This window comes from Etheostoma cragini, chromosome 8 (assembly GCF_013103735.1).
Source record: "Etheostoma cragini isolate CJK2018 chromosome 8, CSU_Ecrag_1.0, whole genome shotgun sequence".
In the NCBI taxonomy this organism is placed as follows: domain Eukaryota; kingdom Metazoa; phylum Chordata; class Actinopteri; order Perciformes; family Percidae; genus Etheostoma; species Etheostoma cragini.
In genome coordinates, this window is record NC_048414.1 from 27,919,313 (window position 1) to 27,935,826 (window position 16,514).

The 16,514-nt window shown below is 42.4% G+C and overlaps 1 protein-coding gene across 1 annotated transcript in view; it reads left to right on the forward strand.

Moving 5' to 3' along the window:
* The first annotated feature begins 5,948 nt into the window (after positions 1-5,948).
* The window catches only part of pard6a (par-6 family cell polarity regulator alpha), a 27,323-nt gene continuing 16,757 nt past the window's right edge, over positions 5,949-16,514 (forward strand). The window contains exons 1-2 of the mRNA XM_034878611.1: positions 5,949-6,032; positions 12,384-12,606. Of these exons, the coding sequence (XP_034734502.1) occupies positions 5,949-6,032; positions 12,384-12,606 (307 nt within the window). The remainder of the gene's footprint in view (positions 6,033-12,383; positions 12,607-16,514) is intronic.

Consider the following 16,514-nt stretch of genomic DNA (forward strand, 5'->3'; position numbering starts at 1 on the left):
GCTGGTCCCCTTAACGTTAAAGGGCTTTTTGAGGAATAAGACTTGGTTTTAGGAGTAGGGTTAGAGTTAGGTTATGGTCAGGGTTATGGGTTAGGCATTTAGGTTTGATGGTTAAGGTTAGGGTAAGGGGCTAGGGAATGCATCATGTCAATGACTGGTCCCCACAAAGATAGCCAGACACGACTGTGTATGTACGTGTGTGTGTGTGTGTGTGAGATCCACCCTGTATTGTAAACCTGGGGGCCAGCCAGCACTGAATGCAGCCAAGTGACACATATGAAACCCGTCCTTTAGTGTCACCACCTGTCACGCCCGACACACAAAACAACATCCTCTAGCTAAAGGCCGTGGCATACCACGCATAACCAACATATGTGAGGCAGATATGACCTAATGCACCTCGCAGCGAGACGCGTGTGACTCACAGGACTAAATCTAGTCTTCATAAGGACTCGCCTCGCTCAGGTATGCCACGCATTGTCTTTGAATGGAATGGAATCGTGGTTTCTATTTAGAGGAGGGACTTTAAATGTCAGTTTCAGTCGGGGGTGTGTGGTAGTGGAATACAATCCCCCCCCCCCCACCCCCCCCCAACTAGTCAAGGCAGATAACCACCAACCAGGCGTCAGGTTCTGTCCGACATTTCTGCCAATTGCCCTTAGAGTGGTGAAGGCCAGGAAAGGAGGTTTTCCTGGCCTTCAACGCACTAAGTGCAATTGCTCTTGATGAATGATTGGGTCTTTGTAAATTACAGAGCGTGGTCTAAACTTTCTCTATCAGAAAAGTGTCCTGATATGACTGCTGTCAGGATTTGACACTAGACATGAAACTAAATTGCAAATTGAGCTGAATGAAAATGTAATAAAATAGCACTGACACTTTGTGAAGGTTGGAAGAGAAGAGAAGCAAAGAGACCAGCGGTGGAAAAAGTATTAAGATCCTTTACTTCAGTAAAAGTACTACTGCCATGGCATACAAATACTCTGTTACAGTAAAGGTTCTCCATTGAAAATGATACTTATGTGAAAGTCTGTAAGTAATAGGAGGAGGAGGACGAGTTTTGGGGTCTTCAGTCTAAAAAGACTTGAACCTCCCTTTGCCAATAATGCATTTTTCTCTGACCGGCCCACATGATTGGGAAAGAAGACATGACCCTCCCCTGTTTTCCTCCGGTGGTCCATTCCATGAATACCAAATGGTCCCTTAAAGTATTAAAAGTTAAGAAAAATCCTCCCATTGTTGAAGCTGTGAAGGATCCAACCAGCTGTGTGTTTAATTGTCTCATCATCTCAGCTGGACCAGTAGGCCGTTATTTTGTTGGCTAGTTTCATTTATAATAAAACATATTTCATAAACTACATGTGTTTTGTGTTCAGAAGTCTTAAAGTGTAAAGTAACTAAAGCTGTGAAATGAATGTAGTGGAGTTCAAAGTAGAATATTTCCCTCGGAAATGTAGCAGAGTATAAGTAGAAAGACTCAAGTACAAGTACAGTCCTGGAGTTTGTATTCCATCACTGAAAGAGAAACAGAGAAAGAAAAGGAAGAGAAACCAGATGAAAGAGAAAGAGGGGGATGAGACATGAAAATGAAAAAGAAGGAATGAGACGAAAAGCAGCAGCAGTAACCGGTCGGCTCAGTGCGTTGCCTGATTCACATAGCTGACATTCCTGCTCACATGCTATCTTTGTCTCCGACGCCCGTAGAGGAAGGAGCAGAACCGCAGGAGGACGGAGTGGAGGTGTGAGTCAGGTTGGAGTTCATTAAGCCTGCCTTAGCTGCTTCCTGGGTGTGGCTGCGGGGTCCGGTCACACACAGTCCCTCTTTGTCTCGTCACACACAGCACCGAGCCACCTACCGCTGCTGCACGCTGGTGCAGTATTTGTGTATAAACTGTGATAGTAAGAATACTTACTGTAGTACTGTCCAAAATATTTTCTCAGTATCTCATGGGAAACAGGGTGCAGTAATCGGTCCATTCATTATTCAGAGCTGTGACAGAGGCTGCATAGTTTCATCTGGATTAACCTGCAAGGGGGCTAAAACCTCATTTGGCCTGGGGGGGAAAACCTGCTGCTGGCCCCTGATCCGCCCGTTCCTCCCTCTCTCTATGCACTGTGCATGTGTCCTGGCGCCTTCAAAGCCAATATGACCTGTCAACGTCAACTCACAGGACATAGGAAGTCTCTTCTGTGCAACAAGTCCTCCAAACTATTTGACGATAAAAGCTGAAGGCTTTTAACTTCCTTTATTTTAGATATTAAAAATAATTGAAAACGGGTCAATTTGGACTCGAAGACAACATGAGGGTTAACTGCTTGACCACAGGTTTGCCAATGAAGAAGACATGAACATCTGTAGTAACTCACAACTCATGATGATTGTGATAACGATGATCGTTTTATACGATGATGGACAGATGATCAACAGTCACGGAATCAACCACGTCACCAAAGAGCCCTTGGGTTGAGTTTGTTTACAACAGAGACGGCTGCTGCTGGAGAATTGAGATGTGCAGACTCCGTCATCGCGTCTGTTATAGAAGATATCAACAGAACAATTCATCTTAAAAGAGGAATGGAGAGATGTTTTTGGTGTCCTTCCTACGGGATTTGGCAAAGGTTTAACATACGTCAAATTGTCCCTTGCTCTGATTGGTTGTACGTCTATCCAATTGAGTGCAGAGCTATTTTCTTCGGTTGAAACACGATCCACAGCCCAATGGAGCGGTCTCAGATTCTTTGAATTCATGATAATTCACGTACCCAAGGGCCTGGTTTACACCTATCACTATTTCTAGCCACTAAGGGACCATAGGCAGGCTGGGGGAACTCATATTAATGTTTATAAAGAAACTCATGAAGTGACATTTTCATGCCAAGGGACCTTTAAGAGTGACTGGAGAAATAAATACAGCCCCGATCTTGGAGCCTCTTTCCAATCAGCATCACCTGTGCTTAGAGAAAGGAACCTAAATAACATGTGGCCAGCCTTGGGCCTGAACAAAACACATAGTTTATACAATTTGCATGTACTGCATGTGCGAAAACTACAAATGAGGTGTAACAGTCCTTGAAGTCTCTGAATTCCTTCAGATTTCAGCTGGCAGTCAGAGGAATCTTGAGGCTTTAAAGTAAAACATAGTTGACTCAACACTGAGCCTGAGTCATCACACACACACGCACGCACACACACACACACACACTTACACAAATACACACACACACAAACACACGTGGAAGTTTAGGATAAAAACAACATATTTTTTATTTTCTGCTTGCTCTCCTTCTCTTTGGAATGCATCCTTATCTGGAAGGCTTACATGTTGCTGGTAATTACAGCCTCTTACATAAGCATGAATGGGTCCTGTCATCACACACACACACTCACTCACACACACATATACACACACGCTGGCCCCAGTACGAGCTGGTACTGAGAATGATTAGGACGGGTAAGCACAGGGTGTAAATCTGGAGGAGGAAAAGAGAGAGGGGAAAAGCTCAAGTCCAACACACACACACACACACACACACACACACACACACCTAAAACAGTGTTCAGTCTAAAAGCATTTACCTAGGTCACTGTGAATCATCTGAAAGTATGAAAGCAGATAATAGCAGTGTGACGTATTCTGATGTCTGATGAAGATATTGTTTCATCTTTAGTGTGATGAACCAAAACACGCTGAGTTATTCAATGCTAGTTTATTCTGTTCAATCAGTTAAATACATATTTCACCAAGTATGCAGACTGTCAGCTAGAGAGAACACTGGAGCATTGTTTGTCATTTCATATTTGGCTCACAGAATAAAGCAATGTGTGTCCCAGCCGGCAGATTTGCATCTGTGTTGTCACACTGACGAGCTCTAAAAGGACAAAAACACAGATAACATGAGTTAAAGCACACAGACGGGGGGGGCAGGTATCCCAGGTATCCCAGCATGCCGTCAGAAGACAACAGCTGTGTTGGACTACCAGAGATAACCCCTGTTCACTCCCGTGATTGGCTGTCACTGCACAAGTTGTCTGTGCTCGCCGTGTCCAGGCGACATATTCCAGTCTGTGATTATCCATCAACATACTTTCCTTTAATTTTAGTCTAAATAATTCCTTAATTCTGCTTTTCTAACTCAAACATTAGGTGTAATTTCCTGTAAATGAGGTTTATTGACCATAAATCACAAAAATAACTAAAGTTAATGAGTTAGTGTTACGTAGTGTTGAAAACATCATAAAAAGTGACAAACATTTAAAAAGAAAAGCATCAGTAAAAGTGTAAATTTTCCCAGGTTTCTTCCTAAAAAGAGTTTTTTCTCGCCAATGTCACACTGTTGCTTGCTCTGGAGGAAACTACTAGAACTGTTGGGTCTTTGTAAATTATAGAGTATGGTCTAGACCTGCTCTATCTCTATAGTGTCTCGGGATAACTCTTGTTATGACTTGAAACTGTACATAAAATTGAAATAGAATTGAATTACAAGTTCCTGCTCAGGTGGCCACCAGCACCTGAAACCATTGATGAGGCGATTTAAACAGGAGGGGCACAACTAGAATCAAGTCCAGTCATCTTTCTTTCTACAGCACATTAAGAACAACAGAGCCAGAGTGCTTTGCAGTGGCGGCAGGTGATTTGAGATCAGCTGCGTACCAGGTGGTATGTTTGACAACAGAGCGGTTTCCATTCACTTCACACCTGACCTGTGTGTCAACTCTAGGATTAAACACTACAATGAGGGCTGACAACTGAACTGTGTGTAGGCACAGAGGGTTGCTTATGCTGCCAAAGGGACAAATGCACACACACACACACAAACACACACACACACACACACACACACACACAAACCAGATACTCAGTGAGAGTAAGAGAGATGAATGTATAGAATTTAATGTGAGTTAATGAAATGTATGAGTGTGTTGCAATGGGGATAAATCTGTTTATATTTCAATTACAACGTTATATTATGAGACCAAACATAATACATCATTCATTCAAATTTTTGTTTTGACATTTGAGCGTATTTATATATTTTTTGAGTTCACATGAAAAAGGAAGTTAAGTTGGGTGCATTTCCTATTGCATTTGCTATTTGGCATTTTTTTAAACAAATGTAGGCCTACCAACAAGTGTTAAATTTCTCATGTTTAAAATATAAAATTATATTTTTACATTCCATTTTGATATTATGATTAGTTACAGAGTAGCCTGGGCTATATCATGTGTCATTTGAGTCCAAAAAATAATTGAATGTAGCCTTTGTAAAATAAATATGTGACAGATTGGATTTCAAAATCTAAGAATTTAGAAAAATATATATTAGTAGGAAATATTGGGTATGAAGTTGTTATGTGCACTTCCTAAATCTTATTGGCAAAACAGAACTGATTTGGTGACAGCCTTGCCCTCTGCCAATCAGCAGCCTACATTATACACGTTCATGGAGGTGTAGCCTATAGTGCGCTTCGGCAGCAGCAGTGCTCAAACAAAGAAGTTATCCTCTAACCTGTTTGGCTTAGGTGTCGACAAGCCCCGCCCCCAATGCGTTGCCCTGCTCCTCTAGTGTCCTCAGCGCCAGGCCCCGCCCCCTCTGCTGTCCACAGTGCCGTCAGCATCAGCGGGAGGACAAGTTACACCGGCACCTCACATCGCACACTGGATTTACTGGACTCCACCTGTCGCCAGCGCTCTGTTGTTTTTCCTGTCCGTGTCGTAAACGCACAGCACGGCAAGGCACGGCACGGCACGGCACGGCACGAGACACTAAACACAGGAACGAGAGCTGGGAAAAGCGGAAAGAACATTAACAGGTGAAATAATGAGCACGGCGCTTCTCTGAAGGATTGTTCCGTTTATCCGAGGACCGAAGAGGAAACAGAAGCCCCGGTGGATGGTTTTATCCGCAGTGCCTGAGCCGAGCAGCAGAGCGGCCGAGCGGGGAGCACCATGTCCAGACCGCCGCAGCCGCAGCAGCAGCAACAACGGACGTCGTTCAAGCTCACCGACAGTGTGGTGGAGGTCAAGAGCAAAGTGAGTAGGGGTTAATGGGGGGGTGTTCGACTGATAATGTTAGCGGTAAGCTAATAACGACAGAATACGGTAACGCTACACTGACTACAGCAACATATTAACCCTCTGCGGTCGCTCAGAGACGCCCCGTGATGATGTCTCTTTAAACTCACCGCTCGACGCTGCTAACCAGGGGAATATAGTCAGTAGCAGATGAAAAGCGATGGGTATACCGCTGACACGACAGGCGGCCTTTAGGCTACCCGACCCCCCCAGTTCAATTATTCTGCTTGTCCCGCCAGCCTGCTACTCTAATGCCCTACTGTCGACGTATAGACCCCGGTGTATACAGACAATATACAGTGGGCTAGGTGTTAAGTGCAGGCTACACTTTGTAACTACACGCAGGCCTACGCAGTGTCTGTAGCCTACTGATGTGGTGCAAGTGTTTGGAAGTAATGGTACTTTATCAGAGTATTTTCATTTTGGGAGGCTAATTTGGAGGAACTAATGGAGGAAATATGTGTGTGACAACTTTGCATGTTATGGTGCATTCATGGGGGGTGGTAGTCTGTAGAGTTGGGTTTGGGAACCGGAGGGTCGCCGGTTGAAGTCCCCCATTGGGACCAAAGTATGGAGTGTGGATAAGTAACTGGAGAGATTCCACTTCATCTCCTGGGCACTGACAGGTGCTCTTGAGCAAGGCACCAAACCCTACCCCCCAACCCCTAAGGGTGCTGGTCCAGCACTGGCAGCCCACTCACTCTGACATCTCTCCATTAGTGCATGTATAGGACCTGTTCAAGTCTCTGTGTAGTGTGTAATAACAAAAGAGTGTAAATTGTAATTTTACCCATAGGGGATCAATAAAGAGTATACATTATTATTATTAATGTAATCCACAAAGAATCATGCAAAAGCAAATTTAAATTTTGTGGTTACAAAAAGCATAAAAAAATGACTAAATGGGATAAAGAAATCTTAGTTGAAAAAAAAACCAAAAGAGGGCAGGCCTACATAAAGCTGTGTTGACATCACTAGAGTTTAATTTTCATATAATAATAATAAATATACACCTAACCGCTATAGGCAAGGTACAATATGCAGTCTGTATTTATTATCCTTATTTGAATCTAATCTTAGTTATTCCTAGTATTTTCATAGCTAATGCTGGGCCTTGGAGTTCCATCAGAGACAGAACTCTTTGACCTTTGACTGCATTTCCCTTGGTGTAAACACCTGCAGCTCCTGCAACAGACTTATTACAGAGGAATGCATTAATAATGTGCCACTGAGAGAGGAAGCAGGCCCATTGTCACTTTTGAGTCGACGACGGTTAATGAGCGAGAATCAATATGTCCAGCAAGTATGGATGATTTGTAATTAGGGAGTTAAAACTCGCTATCGTGCTTCAGGCCTAAATGATTTTTTTAGATTATGTGTTTAACATTTACATTCGTTACATGTAGAGTAATAACACATTTTTCCTTTCTGTGGTGCAAAATATAAGCTGAAAAAAGCAGCTTTAGGTCACTAAAGGTGACAGAAGAGGGCAACGTTCTTACACACACACACACACACACAGTCTGTTACGGTCTCACTCTCTGTAATCTGAACTGCTAACAATCGTTTCTGCCTCTCTATGTAACACAGATCTGGAAGAGAAGAAAATTACGTTCCCAAAACAAACCAAGAAACACTTGTTTTTAGGATGTCCTATCTGCCTAGACAGAATCTGATCCCAGTGTACCTGCATATGGATTAAATTTCATGTAGAAATAATTGTGTGAGTGCAGACTTCCCCAGGCCATTTGATCCAAACACTATAGGCTGTGAGTAAAAGCGATGTTTGTGTACACTGTGAATATTGTGCATACTGTCTGGTGGTGTGTCTCCTATGTGAGTCAGCATGGAGATGACTTACTGCCAAACATCTGTCATCTGTAAACTATTATTAGCTGCATAAGGCTGAACACAGTGTTGTAACTCTAGTCAGGTGGAGGTGAGTGGTGACTGAAGTAAATATTTTGGAATCAAGCACATTTGTGCTGCATCATTTTGTTAGTTCATCCCACTGTAGCAGCAGTTTACAGGTACAAGTATACAGGTTTCTAGTGTTTGATTTTCTAAGTCTAAGTTGTGATGAAATGAGTAGAGATGTTCCAAGATTATTGCTAGTATCAGTATCCTCTCCAAAACTGCCTAAAACGCTGGTATTGGTATGGGGAAGTACTGGAGTTTGTACACTGACCCGATACCACGTACTAAAGCCCTGAAGAATATCTACGTTAAAGTAGTTTATTTATGTTCTTTTTTCTGTTACAACTGACTGTCAAACTGGATAATAAAAGAAAGTTCTGTGGCGTTCATTGTTTGAGAGTTTAACCTGAGCCAGACCGACAAAAAAGATAGAAATCATATCCCACACATACAGGCATAGTAGTATAAAGCTGTTGAAACATAATAAAATAAATGACACACTGGTATGGGTTCAGTACTCGGTATCGCTACGCTGCTCGGTAATGCAACGTTGTTAAACTGATCAGCAGCATATCGCACCAGTGATTCATATTCATGTTTTCATCTTAATCTGAATTATACAGGGTGCTACTGCTCCTTTTGTAGCATTAAGAATAGCTTTAATAACTTGTTAAATGCACACCAACACAGTGACTTTATGCAACAGTCCTGTTAAGTAATTTCCATAATTATATAAGCCTGCCTTTTCCTATAATAATCCATCTGACCAGACTGAAGTATGTCCAGGGTCTGAAGGACCGATCTCCCCACTCAAACTAACACGTTTACTGTGAGCTACAATCACACACTTTGTCAAACAATCATAGGCATGCGTCTGCAGTAACATCACATCAGGGTGTTGACCATGTAAGGCCTCTCTATTAAATTACTAAATGCTCTTATTAAGCAGTTCCTGCATCTGATGCGTCCCAGCGTCCAGGCATTTTGTATGAGGAGTGAGAAGGTTGGGTAGTCCAGAGAGAGATATTCAGCTTTGTAGAACAATGAACGTTAGAATGGAGCTGTGTGAGTAACATTCCCAGAATGTACCTTAAAGAAGACTGTGCCCAGGAATGGATCATAGATGAGCCACGTGAGATTGTGAAACACTGTGTGATGAAAGGTGTAGGAGCACGCATGCAGTACCTGTCCTGCCAGCTCAACACAACAATAGACATTTTGTCCCCTGAAAGGACAGCGCAGCACACGTCCTGTGGGACAGGTGAGCTGAGAACAGGTCTAACCCGAACGCATTGCCCATGCTGGGACTCAGCCCACATAATCTTCTTGTTTATTACGATTAGAGCCCGACCACCGGCGGAGTAATTGGGTTTCTATTAAAGGCAATGTGTGTACTTCCACAGACTGCAGAATGGCTGCGTGCCTGCTCCGGTGGTCCCGGGCCCTCCGGAGCAGATACACAGAGCTTTTATTTTGCCGGACGCCGGAGAGCTCTGCTGCAATTCAGCACACAGCAGATAGTGCGGGACAGGGAGTCGAGCACAGAAACAAATAAAACATCCGGTTAATTTTTTAAATAAAATAGAGCGTGCTCACGGCGGATCATATCTCCCTGCACTACACCTTTAAAACAGAAAAGAGTTGTTTCCCCTCTACTCCCCTGTATGGAAACAAACTGTTGTTGGTTTTGTGGTTTTATTCTACGTGATGGACGACGGAGCAGACACGCAGCGGAGCCGATCCGCAGCCGTTCCACATCCTGTGGAATTTGGGGGTAACTGTAGCAGGACCAGATCTCTGTGCTTTAGTTCACACAGCATGGAAGTCATGCTTGCATTAGCTGATGAGTAGGGCTGGCTTAAAATAATCGATTCTTCAATTAAAATCAATCTTTTTTGAGTAATCTGATACATGCATAAAATCCAGAGAGCAAGAGACTGTTTCAGGGTTTAGTGGAAAGGGAGGGAGGGACTGAGAACTTCTCAATGTTAAATTTTTTTTGGCTAATTCCTGGATCTTAGTTGTTTTGGTGTCTTAACCTAACGGCCGTCGCCACATGACGCTCAACTTTTGTCGGCTAAACTCAACTGTAGTCCAGCACAATACAATATATTGTTCTAGTCCTGTTAAGTGTCCAAATTTACTGGATCTGTCCTAATCCTCAATGTAAACACGGACCTACTGCTTTATTAAAAAAATATTTAATGTGTGCCTGAATTGGTACAGTAGCTGAATTTCCCAAACCTTATTGATACCAAAATACTGGAAATGTAATCAAATCGGCACCTTGTGAATCAGAATCTAATTCACATTCCTACAGCTGAGCATCAGCTGTTTCCATCATGCTTCCCCATCTGTGGCTCATGTAGCAGCAGCTTGGCTCACCAGGTCACTAACAACCTCCAGTCACATGTCTACAGGTGTGGCCAGTATAACCTGACACGGCTCACTATCACTCTGCTGAGTCCATTGCGGTTTGCTGCGACAGCCCCTCCCACGGGGCCCAGCGTTGGTCATTTAGATTTAACTAAGCAGAACCTTTTCCACCAGAGGTAACCGAGTAACCTGTTACAAGCCAATTCTTTGATTTACTGCAAGTGCCTTTGACTGAACCTTAGCGCAAGCTCAGTGGCTCAGCCTCAAGATACCCATCTGTTTGAGTCAGGTCCAAGTTCTCCCCATCTTGCCCAAAGCTCAGGCCTACAACCCAAGCAGCACTCCTATCTTTGCATTGATCACAGTAGCTGTAGCGTCGCTGCAGGAGAGGAGATTTGTTTAAAATGTAAAAACTGTGGCCGTGCTTCAGGCCCTGATGTCACAGAAGGCTGTCACAACAAGTATCCACCATGATTACATCCACATGAGGTATGCGACAAGGCTCACCTACGTCATGCTCCTTCTTTGTACTGTTTGGAGGATGCTTTCAGATTCACTGACACCGGAGTGAAAAACAGCAGCAGTGAGTACGACATGGCTCCACAACAGGTTAAACAAAGAATGGTGATTACAGGCTCTGAAGAGGATACATGGCAAACTGACTGGTTGTTTGTAAAGATAGGTTAAACTTCCTTACTGATGGAAGCTAAACTGACCTCAAATTATAGAGAAGTAGGTGACACACCCAAGACTTATTAGCAGTTCAGATGTGTCATGGTGAAAAACAAAAGTGTGTAAACATGTAAGGTTAGGGTTAGCCTTGTTAGGTGAGAGGACACCTACACCGTCAGTACATGCTTCAGTATAGTTTCCGTCTTAGTGAAGACACAAGTCCTTCAAAAGCTGTCATGAAAAACCGCCACCCTGCATCAAATATCTTACATGACCTTTGACCTGATTTAAAGTGCCCATATTATGATCATCTTCAGGTTCATAATTATATTTAGAGGTTGTACCAGAATAGGTTTATGTGGTTCAAATTTGAAAAAACACCATATTTTTGCTGTATTACACATTGCTGCTGCTCCACTTTTCACCCTGTGTGTTGAGCTCTCTGTTTTAACTACAGAGTGAGGCGTTACACGTTTTCTTTTTCCGTCTTTGTTGAGAATTGCTCAGTAGCTTGATAAGCACTGCTAGCTAGTCAGTGGTATATGAAGGCGTGCCACGCAAACATTATAAAGTGTGTGTATAACGTTATAACAAAGTGACGCATGTTTGTCTCTGAAGTAAAGGCTGGCCTACAATAGAGCTGTTGGAGATGGCAAGTCCCTTTTGGGGGGCGGGAACTTTTGGCTTTTTCCCTGTGTAAACCTATAACATGCACAAAAAAGATATCTCATACAAAAAAGGAAAGGGAAAAAAGCATAAAATGAGCAATTTAAATCAACATTTCCAAATGTACACTCGAGCTGCTTGTTTTTTGGCTTCTTTGTCAAATAAATAAAAAAGAGATTTGTAGAAAAACGTTTTACATTTTCTAAAGTAACCCAAATGCATTGAAAAAAAGGTGTTTAGGTCTATTATCGACTATACCATTGATCATACTCAACATGTAGAGTAACTATTTATGAGACAGACTCTGTCTGTTTCTGTGGGAGGTTGAATTTTACTCTCTATTGAAAATGTGTCATTAGGTGTGGTTAATGCCGTAGGAACTGTAAAGTTATTTTAGTACCACCGTGTTTTATGATTAGTCAGCCATTAAAATGAGTGTTTTCTCAGAAATGTTGAGGCGTGGAGGGTCAGCAGGCTTTCTAACCACGACCACATGATATTACTGCAGGGTTGTCTGACTGTTTACTGTATTTGAGAGTATTTCCTTCTTTATGTTAGTGGCAACAGCCAGACACACACGTTCAGCACAGCATGTGTGACTGAAACTGTGACTTGTAAACATCGATCTGGTGTGTCTCAGCTGACAGTGTGTTAACTTGAGGTTCTTGTCTTCTTTAGTTCGAGGCAGAATACCGCCGCTTTGCCCTGAAGAGGAACGGCCCGGTCGGCTTTCAGGAGTTCTACCGTCTCCTCCAAACCATCCATCGCATCCCCGGTGTGGACGTGCTGCTGGGATACGCCGACGTCCACGGAGACCTCCTTCCCATCAACAATGACGACAACTTCCACAAAGCTGTCTCGTCGGCCAATCCGCTGCTGCGCATTATCATAACCAAGAGAGGTAAGACCGTTAGAGACAGACTGAAGACACTTTTAGAAAGCTGCAAGCAGCAACACAGAAGGCCAAAGAAGAAAAGATGGGGGGGAAGTGGCATTCAGGATCAGTTTGCTCCTCTTTCTCTTAAAGTTCCATATTCTGCTCGTTTGTTCATACTTGTATTTTGGGTTTCTCCTACAATATGTTTACATGCTTTAAGGTTCAAAAACACTTTATTTTCCCCCTACTGTATATCTTAATATACCTGTATTCTTCTTCTGTCTGAAACGCTCCATTTTAGTGCCTGTCTCTTTAAGACCCCCTCCTTAACGGTCATATGACATGCTGTTTGGATGCTTTTATATAGGCCTTAGTGGTCCCCTGATACTGTATCTGAAGTCTCTTTATATAGACCTTAGTGGTCCCCTAATACTGTATCTGAAGTCTCTTTTATATAGACCTTAGTGCCCCCCTTATAGTGTATCTGAAATCTCTTTTATATAGACCTTAGTGGTCCACTAATACTGTATCTGAAGTCTCTTTTATATCGACGTTAGTGGTCCCCTAATACTGTATCTGAAGTCTCTTTTATATAGACCTTAGTGGTCCCCTAATACTGTATCTGAAGTCTCTTTTATATAGACCTTAGTTGCCCCCCTTATACTGTATCTGAAGTCTCTTTTATATAGACCTTAGTTGCCCCCCTTATACTGTATCTGAAGTCTCTCTTTTATATAGACCTTAGTTGCCCCCCTTATACTGTATCTGAAGTCTCTTTTATATCGACGTTAGTGGTCCCCTAATACTGTATCTAAAGTCTCTTTTATATAGACCTTAGTGGTCCCCTATTACCAAATGCCACTTTGCTTGTTTGAAAGCCATGATGTCTCTCTCTCTCATGGGTGGGCCAACTTCTCTGGGTGGGCAAAGCAGAGAAAGGGGAGGTAACCTTGCCCCATGTGACCTCATAAGGGTCAATATTCCAGATTGGCCCATGTGAGCTTTCATTTTCTCAAAGGCAGAGCAGGAGACCCAGGGCTCTGTTTACACCTATCACCATTTCTATCCACTGGGGGGCCATAGGCAGGCCGGGGGAACGCATATTACTGTTAAAAAAGAACTCATAAAGTGAAATGTTCATGCCATGGGACCTTTAAGAAGCCCTGTCTGCTCTTATTGGTCAAAGTTTCTATGTCTGAGTCTCTGCTCCTTCATTGCAGCCGGGGAATGACTTGTGCACTGTAGCAGCACTTTCTAACTATTTATAGGATTGTTGTGAGATCACAGCGTACACAAGTCCTGACGGCTCGCTTCAGAATGCCTTTCCCTTTGGATTGAGTGTTTTGATACCTTCACAGAATTTCTATAAGTGCGTGCGTGTGAGTCAGATGCTGTGCACAGCTGCAGGGAAGCTGCTTGTTCTCCACAACAAACATGTTTTATTCTTTATACACAGTGCCACCTGATGATTCTGTGCCCGCATGCTTTTATGCACTTCTCCCTCCGGCTCGACTGGGTTGTTGTGTTATGTTTTTCAGGCACTGCCGTCAGGAAGGCAAAAAGAGACGGGACGCTCTCAGACACTGCAGAGTGTCAGAGGGATACATTCTTATTCGGTTAACTAATTCCCTCTTAACCTTGGAAACAGCAGTTGACTAAACAATATCAACTAAAGGTAGATGGATTTTTGTTAGTTGACAGAAGATGTTGAAGCGTTCCATTATTCTGAGAACATTCAGGATTTGTTGGCTTAAGCACAGCATGACACAGAAGCCAGAACATTGATTAGTAAGAAAGGAATAATCAACTCAGATTTTCTTAACTGACAGTAGGGGTGCAAATCGCACATTTTTAATACAATATCAGATCAATTCTTTGGACACTTAAACAAAACTTACTGATATCTTAAAGTCTGTCACGATACGATTTAGATTCAATTCAGGATCGATGCGATCCACCTGCGATCGATATGAGACCATATTGATGTTTCTTTACAGCCCAAACTCAGTGAATGTTGATGACTGGTGCCGTGGCAGCTTATGAGGAAAGGAACCTGAATATGCCAGTCTAAGATTTTGGTCAAACCTGAAGTTGTTGTTCAGGGTTTGGGCTATCTCTGCATCACCACCCAAACAAATGTTAGGCTCTAAAGTAGAACCCGACCGATAAAAGATCTTTAAGGCCGATATCAGTACAAAAATTTGGGGATTTAAAAATCCGATATTGCGATATATCGGACAAAAAAAAAGAAAAAAAAGAAAGGGTAATAAAAGCGGAACGAAAAAGAATTTCCCTAATATTACTTATTTGTAGTTATTTATGAGTTCTCACTAAAACAATATGATAATAATGTGTTTTTTTGTCATTGTCAACATAATAGAAAATATATTAAAGTTCTGATAACTAAAATGTATAAAAATACAGACTTGAGATATAAAACTTAAAGTCCTTTGAACAAAAACACAAAAAAATAATCAGTGTTGCCAACAGGGACGTTGTAGAGCGTCCTCTGGTGGAAAGACTATGCAACGCCAACACTCATAACATTGTTTGCCGTAGTCATTTATCAGAATCATTTATTTGTCATAATGAAAGATTCTGCAGTCGGTCATTTAAATGAGGGGAAGCGGTTTGGATCACATTAGTATGAACGTGCACAGACCCTGATGCTGATCAGAGTTTACCGTGCTGATCTGACGGCAGGAACAGCTTTTAAAAAAACACTTTGCTTCTCGAGACGTTCAAGTGATTTGCACTTGCGGCACATATACATATGTCAGGTGGCTCTATTATTTATCACTCTGAAATACTGTGATATCATAAAGAATTCCTGAATCAGAATCAGGAATGCTTTCTGTGGCACATGAAAGATGTTTCTGTTGGCTGGGATCAAACAAACGTCTACTTCTACGTTTAGTTCCTCCATCACTTGTTACCTGTCTACTTCTACGCTTAGTTCCTCCATCACTTGTTACCTTAGTGAATACATTCTGACGCATTGTTGTCTCCCAGCACACCTTCTCATGCTCTGGCTTTGTATCTTGCATAACTCTTGATGTAAGGATGCTAATCTGCTGCTTAGCAGGCCGCTATTGTTGTTACCAAATCACAGCCAGCTCTTAGTTTAATCAGATGAACAGAGTGGTCTGAGAGAGGGGGAGGGGACAATGATCAGGACAGAGAGTACAAGAGAAAATCAACCAGGTCGAGTTTATTTGCCATATGCAGTCGAAATTAGATTTAAACATACAGTACTAAACCTCAGATCAGATCAGACGGACAGCATATGACACAGTATTAAAGAACATAGCGTAGAAGTTAGAGAACAGTAAAAACAACTTTCGGTATTAGTTAAGAGAAATAGAAAAAGGAGACAATGCCCACACATGGATAGGACCGACAACCGCCTGATTCAGTTCATTCAGTTGTGACATGCATATGTGCATAGATGAAACCTCTGAAAAAACATGTGAGAAATAACTCATGATGAAAAGTATGCAACCTGGCAACAGCCTTACATTTAACATTTGGAGTTGTTATTGAAGCTGAGCACTGCACTGGGGAAGAAAGGAGTGGTGGAATGGTTTATGAAGTGGTAGTGTCTGCCCGGAGGGAGGAGAATAAAGACCGAATCACTGCCAACGCCAGAGGCACCAAGCCTAGAACAGTAAATATCTTGTATGGACAGGTTGAATGCTATTCAGAGATTTCCCTTTTGGACATAAGTCAAACCATACTGTCCAGGAGCTGCTAAGGCTACATTTATAATAATAATAATAATACATTTTATTTATAATGCCCTTTACATTTCACAAGGAGATCTCAAAGGGCTAATTACATTTACATCGCTACGTTTTGGTTCTGCTACATTTCCCCTTCCTGGTCCCTCTGCTCTGGTGTTTCCCCCTCTCATTCCCCCTGCTCTGGTGTTT